General features: G+C 36.5%; 1 protein-coding gene across 2 annotated transcripts in view; it reads right to left on the bottom strand.

Annotated features, from left to right (window-relative positions):
- LOC148860666 (Homeodomain-like transcriptional regulator) overlaps positions 1-17,726 on the bottom strand; it is a 43,410-nt gene extending 25,684 nt beyond the window's left edge. The window contains exons 1-10 of one of the 2 annotated variants that reach the window (XM_088982107.1): positions 17,499-17,726; positions 17,300-17,397; positions 16,587-16,688; positions 16,092-16,210; positions 15,716-15,914; positions 15,113-15,171; positions 11,598-11,834; positions 11,379-11,438; positions 11,081-11,297; positions 10,879-10,979 (exon numbers count right to left, since the gene is read on the bottom strand). In XM_088982107.1, coding sequence (XP_088838233.1) covers positions 10,879-10,979; positions 11,081-11,297; positions 11,379-11,438; positions 11,598-11,834; positions 15,113-15,171; positions 15,716-15,914; positions 16,092-16,210; positions 16,587-16,680 — 1,086 coding nt within the window. In that variant the 5' untranslated portion in view covers positions 16,681-16,688; positions 17,300-17,397; positions 17,499-17,726. The remainder of the gene's footprint in view (positions 1-10,878; positions 10,980-11,080; positions 11,298-11,378; positions 11,439-11,597; positions 11,835-15,112; positions 15,172-15,715; positions 15,915-16,091; positions 16,211-16,586; positions 16,689-17,299; positions 17,398-17,498) is intronic. The other variant, XM_088982108.1, reaches the window with a different exon arrangement.
- Positions 17,727-19,576: the final 1,850 nt, after the last annotated feature.

The raw sequence follows: 19,576 nt of genomic DNA, 5'->3' as shown, positions 1-19,576 counted from the left end.
ATAGTGATGGACTGAGGGGTTCACTGTCTCCTACAGTGAATTCGGCCAAGCCTTGTAACAAAGGTTGGGTTGAAACCATGTAGCTGATGCGTAAATCAATGTTTGGGTCCCACGTCATACAAAGAGAGCCAACTTGGCAGCAGGTTAAGAAATTAAGTGAGCACATAAACTTAATGTGCCTAAAGCCCAATTTCGAATTGGGTTAATTAGATCAATTAAATAGGGGCGGATCTGGGTTTGGATCAGCAGATAACGATAAGAGGATAAGTCTTGTCCACTTAAAGAGTCCAAATCCAAATAAATATTTGGATCAGGAAACTCCTAATTTTATTAGGATTAAGCTAATCTTAAACTGCAGATAAGATAAGGGATTATCCTTATCACTTAAAGAGTCCAGATCCAAATAAAGATTTGGATCAGGAAACTCCTAATCAGATTAGGAAGTTGTCTCTTTAAGGCTATAAATAAGAGCAGGGAGGACATGAAAAACACACCAGATACAAGACAACAATCTGCAGAGTTCTTCCTTGTTCTTGTCGCCCCTACCCAGTTTGATCTCCACTTGTGGAAGTGATCAAGAATTGTTCTTGATATTGCTTCTTGGTAGAAGAAGCAATTTGAATTCGTGCTCACCAGCCCTCTACTCCATTCTTGCTGAAGAATTCGGTTCTTACTGAAGAGCCGTCTTACTAATCCTGCTTCACCACACACTATGTCATCTTTAGTGGAAGCGGGTTTTGGTTATCTCTTTGGGCATGAACACCTTCATTGGGAGTTACTGCTACTTCGTATCAGGTATATCCCTCTCCTCCCTTTTGGTTTCAGATCTGGTCCGGTTTGGTTCAAGATTAATCCTTTAAAATGCAGTTTTCTAAAATAGGAAATGTGGTTCCCATATGGGGAAGAGAAATTTTTGAAATTTCGTTCAACCTACCTACAGGGTTCGGCCATCCATATGATAGATCTCTCACCCCTTCAAAAATTATGGGCTAAAATAGTGGTAAGCATACGTGAACTGGAACTAAACAGCTGGGATGCTAGAATCCAGGCTAGGATCACAAGCGCTTCGCTTGGAAAGCCATTCATGATCTATTACCAACCTTTTCCCCTTTTATCAAGTGGTGTATGAAAAGGGGAAGGACTATGTGGAGAGGACTGAGGACAACAGTCTACTGGTCTCTATGGGAAGAAAGAAACTCCAAAATTTTCTCGGAAGCAGAGAGAAGTGCTAAAGATTTGAGGGCTCTGATCCATATAAGGGTTGTATAGTGGAAAAAATCCCCACAGTGGATGACATGCTGAGGAAGTGGAGTGAGATTGCTAACTATACCCAGACTAAAACAGTAATGAGTGTGTCTTGGACTCCCCCACTTGTGGGTTTCATAAAACTAAACTTTGATGGAAGTAGCAAAGGGAACCCTGAACTATTAGGGATTGGGGGTGTTTTCAGGGATGAGAATGGGGTCGTTTCTGCCATGTTCTCAGGCCCAATCGGAGTGGGTGACTCTCTCAGGGTTGAGATCCAAGCAATTATGGTAGGAGTCCAGAAAGCTAGGGAGATGGATATCAGAAAACTCATAATTGAAGGGGATTCAAAGGTGGTGGTAGGTTGGCTAAACAAAGACGACAATGGTTTATGGAGTTATAGCAATATGAGGAGGAAATTCAAATGGCTGATTCGAGAAATGGAAGTTAAAATCAGATGGGTAAAAAGATCAGCTAACTCTTTTGTTGATGGGTTAGCTAAACAAGGGGTGGACAAGGTTTCAATGTTCTAGGCACAGATGTAATTTAATTTTCCCTTTTTCTCTCTCTCTTGTTTCCTTTCTTGGGGCTCAAGCTGATTTTGGAAGATAAGAAAGTTTTTCTTCCCTCTTTGTAATTTTATTGTGATAATTAATGAATTGTGTTATTGATCAAAAAAAGAAAAAAAGAAAAACTACCTCCAAGAGGTCAAGTAGTTCAATCAAAGAAGTGCACTCACTTTTCCCTTAGGCATTTTTGGAAACTAAGGTTCCAAATGAAACCTGAAGGAGAGGATGTTCCCATTCTAGACCTTGTTTCACCCTTGAGGTTAGAAAGAGCAAAAAGTTAAGGAAATTAATCTTTTAATGGTGTCTACCCTATACATAAGTCTTCCCAAAAACAGACTCTGTCACCGGATAGATCTAAGAAAATAGGGTATACCTCATGAATTGCTTTCAAAGGAGAAGTTGAATTTTTTTTATCAGCAATAAGAACTGAAAATTTTATTAAGATATACTAAATCTTGGTATTACAATATGTCAGATCAATCTCCACAAGTTACATATATTACAATTGCGCCCAAAACAATTATTGCCTATATACCCCTTGTTTTGCTAGAGAATCAGCCATCCCATTTGCAGTCCTTACCCGATTGAATGTAATGTTCAGCTCTTGTGTTATGCTTTCTATTTCCCTAAACTCATGCCTATAGATCCATGGTATCAGTTGTTTATTCTTAGCCCAAGAAATGATTTGCTTTGAATCCTTTAGTGAGTCTCCCAACACCAAGGGACCTGAAAACATAGCCAATACTTTCCCTGTGCAGTCTCTAAAAGTAAAAAATCCTCCAATACCTTCCCTGTGCAGTCTCTAAAAGTAAAAAATCCTCCAATACCTGTCATTCCAGTGCTTCCCATGGAACTCCCATCAAAATTCAGTTTTAATGTTTTAGTTGGATTTGATGTTGCACAGAGAGACACTGATACCAAACTGATGCAACGGATCAGATGCTCAAGGTAGTAGCTAAGAATAGAAAGATATGGAGAAAGATTCCAGGAACAAATAGAGATTAGGTTGAGTCACAAACCCTTGAACTAGAGTCTTCATTGAGAATATTAGAACTTAAATTCAGTATTAGTCACTACATGGTTTCAAATGTCGCCAAATGTCACTAATGTCACCTGACATATGTCGATGTCGACACTCACCGACATGAAAATGGATGGTAATATAAAAATTACATTATGTCGGTCGACATTTCCCATATCGGTCCAAATAACCAACAAAAATACAGTTTTTCCTATTATATCGACTAATGAACATTAAAAATATAATATATTAGTAATATTATATTAATATAATACAGCATATTAATATACATTATTCCATTAATATTTCTATTTAATATTTCAAATAAAATATTTATAAAAAGAATTAACAAAATATAAAAACAAAAGAATAAATTAATTACTTTATAATATAAAACATAAAATATTTTTCAAGTAATAAAATATTAACTAGTTAGTATTTTTTAAAATATTTATTAAAATCAGAAAATGTTTATTAAATTTTATAATAAACCATATTCTACATTTAATATAAAAAATCAGAATAAATTTAATAAATTTTATACTAAATCATAATTTATTATAAATTTAGTATTAAAAATCATAATAAATTCATTAAGTTTTAAAAAAATCAGAATTTATCATAATCTTAATACTACAAAAAAGAGAATCAGTTTCTTAAATTTATAATAAAACATAATGTATTATAAATTTAATATTTAAAAAATCAGAATAAATGTATTTCTATTTACTAGTGTGAAATAAATATATTAGAATTTATAATAAATCAGAACTAAAAATAAGAAAAGAAAATATCAGATGACCTTGTAAAAACATCAAAATGCATAATAAATCAATAAATCGACATTTACTAATTTGTTATTGATCTTAGTTTCTTAGCTTTATATAATGGTTGGGAATAAGATAAATAGTCTAGAAATATGTATTAATGCTTCTTTTATCATTTTACAAAATATCTTTGCATATTTCCACATATTTCATAATATTTCCACAATGTCTCTAATTTTTACAATATTTCCCCTCGATATTTCCAACATTTCCGACATATGTCCTATATTTTGGTAAGCGACATTTCCATAGACATCGACATTTTAAACCTCACACCAAATCATTTAGAGACATCACACCCCTCAAGTGGTTGGTGGAACCACACAAGGCACAAAACTGCTAAAGAAAAATTTTCTGTTCACTTGACTCTGAAAGCAAATCAATACATCCATATGTATAGCTAAACTTTCTCAGTAGACAAGGAAATTAGCCTAAAATCTAAATTAGTCATGGCCTCACTATGAGCCTGGCTATGGACTTGGAACGTACTTGGGTTCTAGTATGGGCTTGAGTATGGGCCAGATCATGGACTTGGGCTGAATGTACTACTTTCAAAGTAATAAAGGCTTAATAGTAGTTTGTTTAGGGACTAGTTTCTGAATCATAACCCAATTTCTTAAGGAGCTTTAAGTTCTTTAATTCCTGTATCAGACTTCCTATTAGCAGAATGGTTTAACAAATATTTTAGTTGGGAGTTGATCAAATAGGCAAATTGAAGGGTCTTCTTGAAATTGTTTATCACCAAGTATTCAAGATTCTAGCCTTATGTGAAGCTGATGAAGAGAATGTATTACACCTATGTGCTGACTACTGTCCCTTTTCAAAATTCATATGAGGATTCTTATTTAGACTCTTCAAAACAAATATGGTGGAACCAAGGACTCTGGCAGACATTTTTGCTCATTGGCCTACAATGAGACAAATATCAAGGCAAAGATAGCGGTGAACACCCTTGAACCTTGTACATACTTCTAGAACTATTCTAGAGCATTCATGTACCTAAGGGAACTAATATAAGTCTAGAAGGAGGAATCTAGAAGCAAGTCCCTCTCCCTCACTTGCATTCACCAAGCAATCAAGTGTTGTATTCCTCTCTTGAGCAATACAAGGAGTTCCTTTGAGTTCTCAATCTCTCTTTCCTTGTGTGCATTATGGCTTTGTTGCCTACGTGTGTACCTTAATGTGAGGGACGGATCGGTGAGCTACTTGGTCTCAAGAGCCAGGAGAGTGCTCTAAGTGGGGAAGGCTGATTTATGGAGTGGCGGACTTCTGCCCAAGTGTCGCACGAAATGCTAGAGGAGTCTGGGTCCATGACACCTAGCTCCCTTGTTAAACACATTATTTCCCTTAACAGGTTGTCTAAAGGATTCCCAAGCTATTCGTTCGCATCCAGCCTATTACCAACATGGAATCCCCTTCCACTTCTAGTTGCTGCAGTTCAACTGTTTAGTTAATCTGAGACCTTGGAGCGAAACCATTACTCTTAAAGAACTACCTACCCCAATTGGGCCAGAACTCTTCCTTCCACATCTCTAAAAACACCCCCAACTTTGGAAAGGCCTGGATTACCTATAGAGCTTCCATCAAAATTCAATTCTCCCTATGCTGTAGAGGTGGGACCCAACCCAACTTTCTTGAACAGTAGTAACTGAGGAAGAAGACAGAGCTACTGCATTCCATCCTCTAAACAAGTTGTCTGATGAAAAGAACCTTATTTTCGTAGATATCTTCTTCTGTCTATACTTCTGATTTGATATATCCCCTATCCAATGACAACTTTCTAGATGCCCTAAAGGCCCCAATTATAGTTCAATGTTCAATAGCTACTTCAATTTTCATTTTATAATAATGTAAATTTTCATTAAAAAAAGAGTAAAATGACAGGTGAGGAGGTTTCAACTACAATACAGGATTACATATGAATCATTATCACGAAATATAACAGATAAAAAGACAAAAATAGAGCAAATATCAGTACCAAACAAATGCTGTCTACATCTTCAAACTTAGAGTAAGATAAAAAGACAAAAATAGAGCAAATATCTTACCAAACAAATGCTGAGTCTACATCTTCAAACTTAGAGTAAGATAGCATCATATGATATGGTGGCAGATGAAGGTGCCCAGTATCCTTGGAGATCTATCACTTCAAAAGGAGCAAATCACGCTTCCCATAAATTCTTGGGGATCTACTCCTAACCACCCTAAAGGCCTAAAGTTTTGTGAAGGTTACCCATGGTTAGTATTCAGTTTCTCTATTTGTATACAACCCCCAAATCAATCCATAGGGATAATCAGCAAACCCTAGGGAACAGCACTAAGGCTGCATTTGGCATTGCGTTGAACATGGACTTTTCTCCTTTTTAGCCAACAGAAAAGGAGAAAAATTGGTTTTGAGTGTCTGGTGAGCAAACATAATCGCTTTTTAAACCGTAAAAGTCAAAAAAAAAAAAAAAAAAGACTCCTCTTGGGTGGGGAGTACTCCACCTACAACCAATGAGACAACAAAAAGACTCCCAAACAAAGAGCACAAAAGAGCAATGGATCAATTAATGGGATAGGGATTCACCATTTTCAAAGCAAAGAAAACACACATGGAGAGAGGCATTTATTAGACCTTCTTTTTTAAAGCATGTCAGAGGTGTTAACTTTCCCAAGAAAAACCTCCCAACATAGAACTTGAATTTTGGGTGGAATGGGCTTACTCCATATTTGTGTCACCAGGAAATTCCCTCCCCCAATTGGAGATTGCACTAGAAAATTGAAAAAAGAAGCACATGTAAAGATACCATCGGAAGAGGCAGACCAAACTCTGGTGTCCTCCAAAGATTGAACCAAGAAGGCTGACTTAAGTTTGTTTAGCAAACAAATAAGGGACTTACACTCATTGTCCCTCAATCCCCTCCAAAACCAAAATCCCAACTTATGCCAAAGCGAGAAAAAGTGACAAAATTGGATGTATATAGCTTGTAGTAATTACTGAATACAGCTCAAGGAAAAGAGAACAAAAAGGAGTATGATCCAACAAAAGATCTTCCCAAAAGAGTACTCTAGAACCACAACCCACATCATATCTAATGAGATTAATAAGGATTTGATATACCTCTTATATTTCCAAGGAGAGATTGAGGTTGATGAAGGAGATAACTCTGCATTCCATCCCTTATTCATCAGCCCATGAATGCTTTCTATAACCTTGTGCCATAGCCTGTCTCTTTCCACCAAAAGCCTCCAAAGCCACTTTCCTGATAGAGAAGTATTTCTTTGAATTAAGTTACCCAGCCCTAGACCCCCCCCCCTTTTCTCCTTTCTTTAATTGACTTCTTCCCACTTTACTAGGTGGCCTCTTTTTTCATCCCCAGGCTCCCAAAGAAATCCCTCATGAATTTCTCTAATTGTCCTGCTATCCTAGTTGGAGTTCTAAAGGTAGACAGGAAATAGACTAAGGTTGGAGTTCTAAAGTTGGAGTTCCCACTTTGCTAAGGTTGCCCTAATCAAGGTTATTCTCCCACCTATAGATAAGTAATTCCTCTTCCACATAGCCAACTTCTTTGTGAACCTCTCCACTACTGGCTTCCAAAAAGCTTCTGATTTTGGATTCCCTCCCAGACCCAGTGGTAACCCTAAATACTCCAATGGCCATTGTTTAACCTCACACCCCAGAATCTCAGCTAGCATTCTCATATTTTCACCTTCAAAATTAATCCCTGTTATAACAACTGTTTCCCCAATTTATCTTCAATTTGGAGACCGACTCAGAGGAACTAATGAGCTCTCACAGTTATCTTAAGCTCTCCTGGTTACTTCCTTCACAAATAGTATGATGTCATTTGCAAACAGCAAGCTTTACTGTCACCTCAAATGTCCCTACCCTTCAGCCTCTAAACCGGTTGTTCTATTTAGCCTCTATGATCATCCTACTTAGAACATCAGCACTTAAAGTAAAAAGGAAAGGAGATACAGGATTCCCTTGTCTCAACCCTCTCTTCACTGGAAAATAATCTCTCTAGCCACACCATTAAACAGCCCTTTATCCACATCCTCCACCACTCCCCCAATCCAATCCACAAAGTCAGGCCTTCTCTAAATCCAACTTGCACACCAAACCTTTCCCTCTTCTCCTCCTCTTCTCTGCTATGCATTCATTCACCACCAAAATCTAATCTACAATCAATCTCCCTTCGACAAAGGCACCTTGATGTTGTGAGCAGTGTTTTAAAAGGCGTGGGAGGCATACGCCTGGAGGGCGTCCAGGGAAGGCGCCCCAAAACGCCCTGAGGCGTATGCCAAAGTCGATAACACCACTGAGGCATACGCCTCATACGTTTTTTTCATGAGGTGTGCTAGAGGCGTACACCTCTTGCACCTTAATGCACATCTCATGTAAAAAGACATAAAGAAAGAAAGAAAAAAAAGGAAAGGAAAGGGCAAGGAAGGGAAGGGAACGGAAAGAAAAAGAAAGAGAAGAAAAAAGAGAAAAGAGAGAAAAGAAAAGTATTGGAAAGGGAAGAAAATATCCCCCCTTTCTTAATATAACACAATTTTATTAAAAATAAAGAAAAATGAGATCATGTGCCTTACACCTCCTTGTGTTCAGGAGGCTTACGCCTCTTACATTCTGCCTCACGCCTCTAGGTAGTGGAACACCTCGTGTCACACCTCCACATTTTAAAACATTGGTTATGAGATGACCAAAGGTAACACCTTTTGCTAACACTTTGGATATGATCATGTAAAGACTCCCCACTAGGCTTATTGGTCTAAAATACTTTGGAAGTTTTGCCTCCTTCATCTTAAGTATTAGGGCAATAAAAGTTGAGTTTATTCCTTGAGAGATTTCCCTTTCAAAATGGAACTCATTGAAGACTTCCAACATATCTCCTTTGATAAGATCCCAACACTCCTGATAAAAGGCCAAGGAAAAACCATTGGATCCAAGGGCTTTAGACCTTTCCATCAAAAATACAGCCTCTCTAAATTCTTTTAGAGTAAAGACATCCTCTATCGTTGCTGCTATGACTTCAGGCACTCTATTCCACTGAAGATCTGGGAAAATTAGGCTCCTCTCCCCTTGACTATAGACACTCTTAAAGTGATCTACAAAAATCCTGATAATCTCCACCTCCCTGGTTACCTCTTGGCCACCCACTTCCAGCCTAGTGATTAAGTTCTTCCTTCTCCAACTAGATAAAAAGTGAAAAATTTTAGTACTGCCACCCCCCTCCAAGATCCACTTACATCTGGATTTTTGCCTCCAAGAAATCTCTTCCTTCATGAGAACCTCTTCTGGCTCACACTTTAACCTCCACCTTTCCTCTCTTTCCTCACTACTCATAGTTCTAAGAGCTTTTATCTTATCTAACTCCTCAATCCTTGAAATAATTTTTTCTTTAGTCTCCTTATTCCAAGCCTTTATTTTCTCTTTCTATCCCACAAGTCTCCTCAAGAAGCTACCCCTTTCTTCAAGCCTCTACTCCCTAACTCTTGCCACCAACATTTGACCTTTTCCACAAATATGGGTAGGGGTGTTCACAGCCCAGTTGTGCGGTTTAGAGAAGATCTCATACCAAACCAATAAATAACAGTTTGAGAAATCCCCAAACCAAACCAGACCAAACAATTTTATTATGGTTTGGTGCGGTTTCTAATACGATTTGGGGAACTTTGGAACATTTTTTGCTTCTATTGGGATTAACCCAATTAAAAAGCGCAAATAGCACCCTAAAAATTAAAAGTTAGCACTTTTATTTTATTATTTTATTATAAAATAATGAGTTTGTTACATATTTATAATTTTAAACATGTGGTTTAGATATATTATATTGTATTATATATTTATTTATATACATCATTTATTTATATAATTATTGTATATTTATAGATTTATATTATATATATAATTTTGGTTTACGGTTTATGGTTTGGTTTGGTTTAAAAAGTCCAACAAAATAAACCAAAACCATAAACCGCAATAGTAAAATATGAAACCGGACCAAACCACTTCCAAGTGCAGATTGAACCAAACCACAGTTCGGTTTTATGGTTTGAACCAAAAAATGAACACCCCTAAATATGGGGTCATTTGTGAATAATAATGGAATTTTATTAAAAACAGAAACTGATTCGGTATTACAATCTCATACAAGATCCCTTGGAGAGGCACAAGCTGCAGCCTCTCCTGACATAATGCCTAAATATGGGGTCTTTCAACCACATGTTTTCAAACCTAAACAACAAGGGGCCACCCAACAAAGTTGCTTATGTTAGGAAAATAGGGCAATGATCCGAGGTCACCTCACCAAAGCTCGGGAAATTAAATCTGCCCACAAAACTTCCCAGTCCACTGAGAATAGGAATCTATCTAGTTTAGAGCAAACTGGGGGGTTTTTGAAAATTCAACCAAGTTAGCTTATAGCAGTGGGAGCTCTTTTAGTACAAATAAATCCACAAACTCATTGCACTTCCCCATACTTGTGGCGATTCTCTGGCTTGGATTGTTTGTCTCCGTTAAAAACCTTATTTATTGAAATCACCACCCAAACACCATGGTCCCTCCCACAAACCTCTAACTGCATTAAGCTCCTCTAAGTGAACCCTATCTCTATAAGAATTTGGGACATGAACATTTGTCAATGCCCATTCCTTACCATCAGACAGCCTTCTGAATTTGATTGAAACTGAGAATTGCCCTACTAACTCTTCAAGGCCTTCCAATTCTTCATATTTCCAAATGGTGAGAATACCTCCAGAGGCTCGCCATGAGGGAGCAAAAACAACCCAACTTAAACCCCTTACACCCCATATGCTCCTAATCCATCTCCTGTCTATCTCCTAAAGCTTTGTTTCTTGCAATAACACCACATCTGGTTTCTCCGTCCTCAGGGCCTCTCTTATTAGTCTTCTCCTTTTTGCACTCCCTAAACCTCTCACGTTCCAAGCTCCGACTTAGGATCTCCATACCTACATCAGAGTTTTGAGCCCACTTTGTAGCCTTAGTTAATAGCCTATCTTTATTGTTTAATTGAGATCCCCTCAACAGTTCTTGATCAGAATATTTCTTTTTCATTAGTGAAATTTCCTTTCTATTATATATTATAAAATAAAAATCAGCAAATTAATAATGATAAGAAGCATGCCATCTTATTCCATATATTGAATTTCCAGAAGCAATAAACAGAATTGATAGGATCATAAGCAATTTATATGCTCTGTGAACCTTAAAAAGTTTTTTGACAAGCTCTGGTGAAGAATTCCATGGTTGCATACAGAATGCTTGCTTCATCTTCACAGAATGTGGAGGAAACCTAGCCAGCAAATCTGTGAGAATAAAAATAGCTCTTGTCAGTGATAGAAAGTCCCATTTCCATCTTAAGAGAAGGAATCTCTCTCCTTTAAGATGCAACAGAGCAAAACCAAACCTTTGCAAAGGGAGCAACCATGCATTCCATTCGTTGCCAGATGATCACAGCATGTTAGTGGATTTGGTCCTGCTTGTAGCTCTCTAAGCTCCAGTTCCTCATCATCCACCTGCACTGCTAATTCATTCGGCTGCTCTAAAGACCTCAATCCTTCCAGTGCAAGTTTGCATTCTACATTGTGTAGCCTCTTTGGATGGCCATCCTTGTTGCATTCCGTCTGAAAATTATAGACAAAACTACAGGATAGTAATTGATGCCCCAAAACATTTGCTTCATCATATGTAAAATCCATGTTTACCTTTCTTTTTCTCATAGAAGTTTTCTTATTCTGCAGTTTATTATCCAATCTTCTCTGTTTCTAGAAGAAAACAATATACTATCAGTACGCTTCTTAGAAGAAAATTCTTAAAATATCAACTTCCTTAGTGATGGTCAAAACATGAGAAATTAACAAGTATCTGCTGGAATAGTAGCCTTCACAAAGTACAAAAAAGAGGTGATCAAACCGAATATTTACCTCAAGAAGCCTTTGATGTTGCAACCTTTTTTCTCTACCTTGTTTTTTGGATTTTGAAGAAGCCAAACTTGGTTGTATATTACCAGTTTCTGTCCCAGTAAAATTGACGCCAGCAGGCAAACCTTTAGCATCAGGATTTGTAGCACGCCAAACTGTCATTAAGCCTTTCCCAATACCATGTTTCTTCACTGGAGCACTCTTGCAAATTTGAGAGTCTGGATTTGAGGACTTGGAGATCTGTGTGCATTAAGATGGGCAAAAATAAATCGCACATAGCATGTCCAGCAACAGATATATGCAATGTAAATTTAATAATAATAGGATGGAATTAGGATTTGAGACCAAGAGATATTTCAATTTTCTCTTCCATTACCTTGGTTTGATGATCCATAACAAGGGAGAGATTGAGGAAGATGTTACCCATAGAATTAGAGCAGGACAGGAAATATGGAGGCATGCATCTTTCTTAGCTTTTAGTATCCAAATATCAAGCAATATCAAAGTATATCTCAATATTAAGAGTACTTATTTCTTATAAGAATTTTATTAATAGAGGACATAGCGGGGGAAAAGGCAAAATCAGCATGAACTTCCAAAAGTGTAACCATATGCAAACATCAACAAATATGTTACGTTAAACCACATGAAACCATTTCTCTGATATGATGACTAACAGCCATCACTTACATCTTTTCTCCAACCAATGAGTATCTGCAAATCATCCTCTACCTCAACTCTGTTAAAACCAAGTCCCTATTAAAACCCAAACGGATCATAAATCCAAGTCCATGTAAGCATCAAAACCTCTGCTCCAATTGAACCTCTTGGTCCCATCAGCCCAAAGAAAACTAAGATTGCATCATCAGTATGGCCTATGAACAGCTGCCACCACTCCCCCCCCCCAAATATATATAAAAAAAACCTCCGAGCTTATGCAACTTCCCAGGGAAGAATTAATCAACCAGTATGGTATTACAGGTTCCAAAGGAGATCAGATCTCCCATACACTTTTATGCACTTCGTCCAACACAATTTCCAAACCTTCAGTACTGCCCTCTAAAACTCCATTTTTTCCTGAAGACCACATCCCTTGGTGGCTTCCTTCATACCAGATGTCACCCTTAGGGTTTCCAACCAAGCTGAGTGCTTATGAGAATCACCAAAAATGTCCTTATCCCCTATCCCTCAGACAACTGCTATCCAATTCCTACACCCCTATTATTGCACAGACTCCCTTAATAGGATATGATCATCTGGCAACAAATGGAATGTATGGTTGTTTTTATAACTTTAAGTGTCTTTTAAATTCCTACATCCCTAGTATTTAATACCCAAATACCCATACAAGGGTGCCCTATCATGTCAAGTAATTCATTTTTTACTGTAAATTTTGTATCTTCTACCATATCCAGGTAACATAATGAGGGACAGTTCTACGTGACATTTTTCTTACTCATTTAATTATTTTTTGAAGGTAAAGTATATTTCACTGAAGGGAAACTTCAAAAGATACAACAGACAAGATCCCCAAGAAACTATACAGTGAGAAATGGTACACCCTTATATCAGACAAAAAGTATACCAGAAAATAACAATTCAACCTTTAGCCTAGTAACACTCTTGAGAGAACATATTAGAAAAGGAAACATTTCTGAACATCTCCCCATATCCAGGTCTTAAATTCTTAATCCTTAAAAAAAAAAGGTTTTGTAACTTTAAGTGTCTCTCTTTTAAAAGTATCTTTATTAGGATGAATGAATAAACAACATTAGCAAATATGGGGTTTTCGGACTTCTTTGGGGGCAGAGAAATATTTTTTAAGTGCCTCAAGGGGCTTGGTCAGTGGTCCTAGGGCAGAGCCCCTGGCCCAGCTGCTACGCATAAAAAACAAAAAGAAAATGCACAAATTTTCAAAAGACACGTGCCTGCAATGAAGCTCAAGGCACACTAGGTGCACACTTACACACACCAGGCATGCACCTTTTGAAAGTGTTGCACCAGGACCTAGGCAAGGTGCATACCCTAAAATGTGCCTCACCTATGTGCCTAGGCATGCCCGAGATGCACTGTTTAAATCACTGCCCCCAAGCAAGTAGAAAATCCCCTTACAACCCTTATAACCCCTAAGTGCCATTACTACCCAAAAAACAATTTATGCCCACCATCAATACCCAAACCATTCCACCCAGAACCAAATAAGAAACCAACTCGGCCCCAGTTTAATCAATTTCCATAGGATACCACTTTTCCAAATCCAGGAACATTTTTCTTGTGAATTATTCCCCTCTCAAACGAGAAGCCCTAACGCTTTGCTTAAATGGACCCCTGTTTCAACATTTTTTTCAAGGTCAACTCTCCTCTACCTCTCTTACATGGGCACCACCATCTTCCCCTTCACGTAACGTAATCTGCTTTAACTTCCCTTTTTCTTCCTCTTATAGATTCCTTTTAATTTATTACAAGGTACTAACCCATATAACCCTTCCTTCAACCTTGAAAAAAAAACTTAGTCATGAAAACCAGCTACCCTGAATCTATGCCTTTTTTTTGTATTGGCAACACAGAAAAAAAGATTTCATTAATTAGAAGAAATCAAGTTACAACAAGAACTTATGAAAGAAAACCAGCTTTAGAAGCTGTTCCAATTGAAGATTATATTTGAGTCCAAAACATGTGTTCTAGGTACCCCTTGCTTCTGCCATGCCTTTTGCTTTACTTTATCAGTGGCCTTTTGGTTTTATTGAGTTCAATGAACATTTACTCTTAAATTTAGTTTCAAATCTCCTTCTGCCCAATTGCCCTATAATAACTTCAACAAAACTTATCTATCAAAAAAAAAAAAACTACAACAAAACTTCTGAACCAGAAGAAGCCTACCCTCGACAATTTCAACATGGGATAAATAACTCAGTTCTATGATGGGCAGCCTAATGCTTCTAAACTTAAAAAGTGGCAATTTCTACACCTAATGAGCACCAATACAGAACCCGGATTCCATTATATTCTAAAACTTGATTGGGTTTTACTTTTTAGAATTGCTATGTGAAATAATATACAATTTGGATTGCTAAGGTTCTGTTTACTCTGCCAATACTCACCAGCTAATATCTTAAAATGACTTCAAGAACTAATTCGTATCTAGACTCCAAAAATAAAGTACAACCAACCAACTTGATGCTTACTAAAATCATATGGTAGAATGCCACCAAGTAACCGCTAAATATGTATATGCCTCCTTCAGAACATCACTAAGAATATGGAGGGATACTGTGATTGAAATCAAATAATAGAAAGACCATTACCCAGCAATGGTTCTAGCCTTTTGAGGTCTTCGGAGGGGTGAATACAGACCTAACCTTTTGGCATTTTTTGCAGAAAGTGGCTGCTCTCAGACTCAAACTCATGTTTTCATGCTACCATTGAACCAAAAAAATGACCCCTTAATGAAATCAAATGCAGAACCAATTAAAATAACAGTTATAAATGATTAAACTATCAGAAATTCATTTTGCTACCTTTCTCTTTTTGAGTGCTCTTTGGTTGTCTCGGCAAGCAGGATGAGAATTTCTGGAATCTGAGCATAACATTTAGAACACAAACTTTTAAGTTTGTTGTAATATAGAGTACAGAACAAAATATGTGAAAAAAAACGACACGTTAAAAATGTAAAAAAAATAAGGAAAAAAGAAATGCATTACTTCTATTTTCTAAGAAGACAAAAAAAAATATTGCTTCAAGAAGAACTAATTACCAAAGATAATCAGTTGTAAGAAAAACTTAAGTGGCACTTCATATCATTTGTTATCTAAAGGAGGAAAGGAAAAGCAATGAGTTATTAAAAAATAAAACACTAAAAACAACAAATTTGCTTCCCACAGGTAGGCATCACCATATCACATATGTCAAGGATTCCAGAGAACAAGCTAACAGTGATCTAGAGAATCCACCTATAGGTCTCTTTTCTTTTATGGAACAATCAACAATTTTAAGGATGTTGACCTCAACTGTCTGCTAGTTAATTTCACATAACATGTCATGATAAATCTAGAGTGCACCACAGGAAGTAGGACATGCATCTTCACAATAAAAAGCCAACAGAGCAGAAGTGTGCAGCATACCTTTACAATGGTGAAAGGCTCCTGCAGGAAGAGCATCAAACTCGGAACCAAGAGGAGGACCGTCTTTACGGAATACCTTCTTCAAAATGTAATCTGAAGGAAATATATCTTGGAGACAATAAAGTTTTTTCTTTAACTTGTTAGTCTTTCTTCTCACCATAGAGCTTCTCACCTTAACTGTTGAGGCCTCCCCAGATTCCTGCACAACATGGTGATTAGTAGATTACAACCTATTAATGTTGAATTGGCTTGACCACAGAAACTCAATTGTCCTATTATTGAACATGATGGAGCTTTCACACTCTGAACCAAAAGACCCTGTGCTACAATTACTTCCACAGATGTTCTTCAAACATTTCTTACTGGTTGGACATACCTCATTTTCCCTTTTATCCTTCCTACGCCTCTCAACAAACCATCCTCGGACCTGCTTATATGTCAAGTTCAGTGCAGTAGCATAATCCTCCATCACTGCTTGTGTGGGGTATTGTTCCTCTGCTTACCAATTGGTTAAAGAATCAAAATAAGTTATAATCCAAAAGTTGCAGAAAGAAAAATAGCGTTAGTAAGCAGATATTTCCTCTTACTCTTAGAAACTTAAAGAAACAAAAAAGAATATATACCAAATGGTAAGCAGAGGTACACAAGTACCTCTGTTCTTGTGTACACAAGTATCTCAAAATGGTACACAAGTATATATATTCCAAATGGATACACACACACACACACACACACATATATATATATATATATGTGTGTGTGTGTGTGTATATATTCCAAATGGTACACAATTATCTCAAAACCAATAACCAAACAGATTTCTTTTCTTGTACGGATGAGTTTAATTGAAAAAACAAGGGAGTGATGATACCTGAATAAAAGTTCTCCAAGGATTCAAGTTGGAACTGCGTCTTCCTCTTTGATCCATGTTTTTGCTTCATTTTTGCAACCTCATCATTTCCCATGAGCCCAACTACGAATCCTCAACAGAAAGTGAAATCAGTATTTGCAAACATTAAATGATTAAAAAGGGAAGGAAAAGAAAAAAAATACTATTATTCCATGGTTACAAGCCTTAAATATAAAAAAGCCCCTTAGCATTATCACTTTTTTTGACCGTCACAAAGCCCCTTAGCTATATCTACATCATGACCTCCATCACTCAAGTTTGCAATATTTAAAGACACCTCTAAACTTTCTAAAAGATATATAACCCCTATCCCATGCCTCACAATCTTAAGAACAGATAGGAGAAAACGAGACGACGTATTGAGTTTTATCGAATATTGGAATTGGTATAACTAATTCAAGTACACTTCCTCTGAAACTGACAACCCATAATCTCTTTTATCTTTAATATCAACACTTCGAGATTTCGCATGGAATGCAGTGAACAGAGTGCAAGTACAACAGGGAAGAAATCCCTCAACGATACATCAGTAGAAATTGAATGCCCAAAGAGCTATTACATGAAAGCATCCTTTATTTCTCTGTGCTTCAAGATTGCAAGAAATAAAGTGAACTAAGAAAAAAAAAAGAATATGGTGGACGATAGAGCAGAGAGAGAGACAGAGAAGACTGAACCTTAGAGATAAACTCTGTGGAGCGGATGATGATGAGTTGATGACATCCGAAGTGGGTTCGTTCACTTGTTCGTTCTCAGGCCAAGACACTCAGCATCCCTGCCAAATGCAGTGGTCGTCAATCATTCCTCCATAATTCTATTCAGTGAAGAGGAAATGAATAACCAGAAGAAGTTAGCAGAGATGGCAAATTCTATTACTGTAAATCTTCTTGTCTCCAGGCCCACTCTCAGTTTCCGCGAATGACGATGGAGTCGGCTTTTCAGGTGAGCAAAGTATGTACAAGCAGCGAATAACCGAAATGAAGGAGAGACGGAGAAAGAAAGGTCGTAAGGGTAGCGATTTGTAGGGTTTTGGGTTTTGCGGTTTTTTTTTTCTCGTTTTGTTTTCTCTTCTTCTTTTGTTATTTTATTTGAAAAACAAAAAATATCGAAGGGAGGAACGGGATGACTTGATGAACCCTTATCACAAAGTTTACAACAAAAAATATCTTTCGAACCATGAAATTGAAGAATGATATTTTACTTTTGGATGATGATTGCAGACAACGCGTTTATGCAACTCTTCTGTACTTCGCGCCAAGAAATGTTTTAGTAAAAAATATACTGCACTCCACCTCAGAATTTTAAATTCTACTGCACTCCAACTCAGAATTTTAAAAACCCCAACATTTAATGACTCATCAATCAGCCACACACGATAAATATAGCTCTTGATACGTGGTGAGATGTGTTTGTGAGGTCAAATGTGCAATTCCTGAGGAGTTGATCCATACTTGCTCCCTACGTGTTTGGCGGTTTTGGCCCGAGTCCAGATCTACTATCCTTGAATTCATGGTGGCAACGAGTCGAGCTTTTCACGAGCAACTCGAACCCAATTCATTGGCTCGATTATTAAACGAACCGAGTTCAAGCCTACTAGAGCTTGGCTCGAGGCTCGTGAGGCTTGCGAGCCAACTCAAATATATATATATATATATATAATAGAAAATAATATATATAATAAAAATATTATAATTATTAAATATTATAATTCTTAATTTTTTAAATATCAAATAAAAAATATTTTTATATATAATTTTTTATTTTTATAAAATATTTTTTCTCCAAATCGAGCTCGAGCTTATGAATTTTTTTACTTGAGCTCAAGGTTCTGGCTTGAACTAAGCTTAAGCTCAAGGTTCTGGCTCGAATTGAGGTCGAGCTCAAGCCTGATAGTATTCAGCTTGACAGCTCGAATCCACCCCTAAGCGCACCACAGAAGGACCTCACAACCCCATCCCACCATGTGAGGTGCACTCTATGAGGAAGATGTTCCCAATACGATGGGATGGGGCTATAACTACCATGTAAGGTGCACTATGTGAGGAGTAGATCGCGATTTGTTAGGCCATTGGTTTTTCATTTACTTTTTTTAATTTTAATTTAGTAAAGGATTAGTGGAAATTCATGGGATGCATGCATTTTGTTAAGTGAAAGCTAAACAATAAAAACATATAATAGTAAAAAATTATTTTATATTTTAACTTTTAAAATAATTTAGAATTATTTATATTTTATATATTATTTTTAATAAATTTTATATTTTAACTTATATATATTATTTTATATATTTTCTTGTTGGTTTTAGTTTAGTAATTTCTCAACTCAACTAGGTTGAATTAATTTTGGTTTGGCCATTTGTAAACAAATATATAACTTTGAAAACCCACCCAAAAGATGGTGGTGTATAAGTTTCTTTTTTTTTTTTTTGGAAACTTCGAAAACAGGAGGTATAGATCGGGCCATGTCAGGTCAGCATGTCACAACACAACCCGTAGGTGGCCTGTGAATAAAAATTTAACAAAAAAATTACTTAACAAAATACCAAATAGACAACAAATTAGAAAAAAATGTAATTTTAATTCATTTGAATTTGAATAATGCAATGGATGAATTGAATAATGGAAATGGAGTAAAATATAAAAATAATATAATAAAATTATAAATTGAAAATAAAAAATTACAATGGTATTGTTAAAAAATAACAAATAATTTAAATAAAATTGAAAAACAAAATTTACAATAATTTTAAAAATAAAAATGCTATACAATTATTTAGTATATAAAAGAATATTGACTTCATTTTCTTCAAGTTCCACTTCCATCTCCATCTCAATGACTTTAATCTACAACATCTGCATCTTGTGAAACATCAGGTGAAGTGTCATGCCCTCATTTATCTTGTAGTCTATAACTCAACATATAACCAATCTTTCAAGCATACGCACATCAGGTGA

The sequence above is a fragment of the Nelumbo lutea genome, chromosome 4 (assembly GCF_056320005.1).
Source record: "Nelumbo lutea isolate HS-2025 chromosome 4, American lotus-T2T, whole genome shotgun sequence".
Lineage (NCBI taxonomy): Eukaryota > Viridiplantae > Streptophyta > Magnoliopsida > Proteales > Nelumbonaceae > Nelumbo > Nelumbo lutea.
The sequence above is the reverse complement of the archived record's forward strand: the minus strand, read 5'-3'. Positions and strand labels throughout refer to the sequence as shown.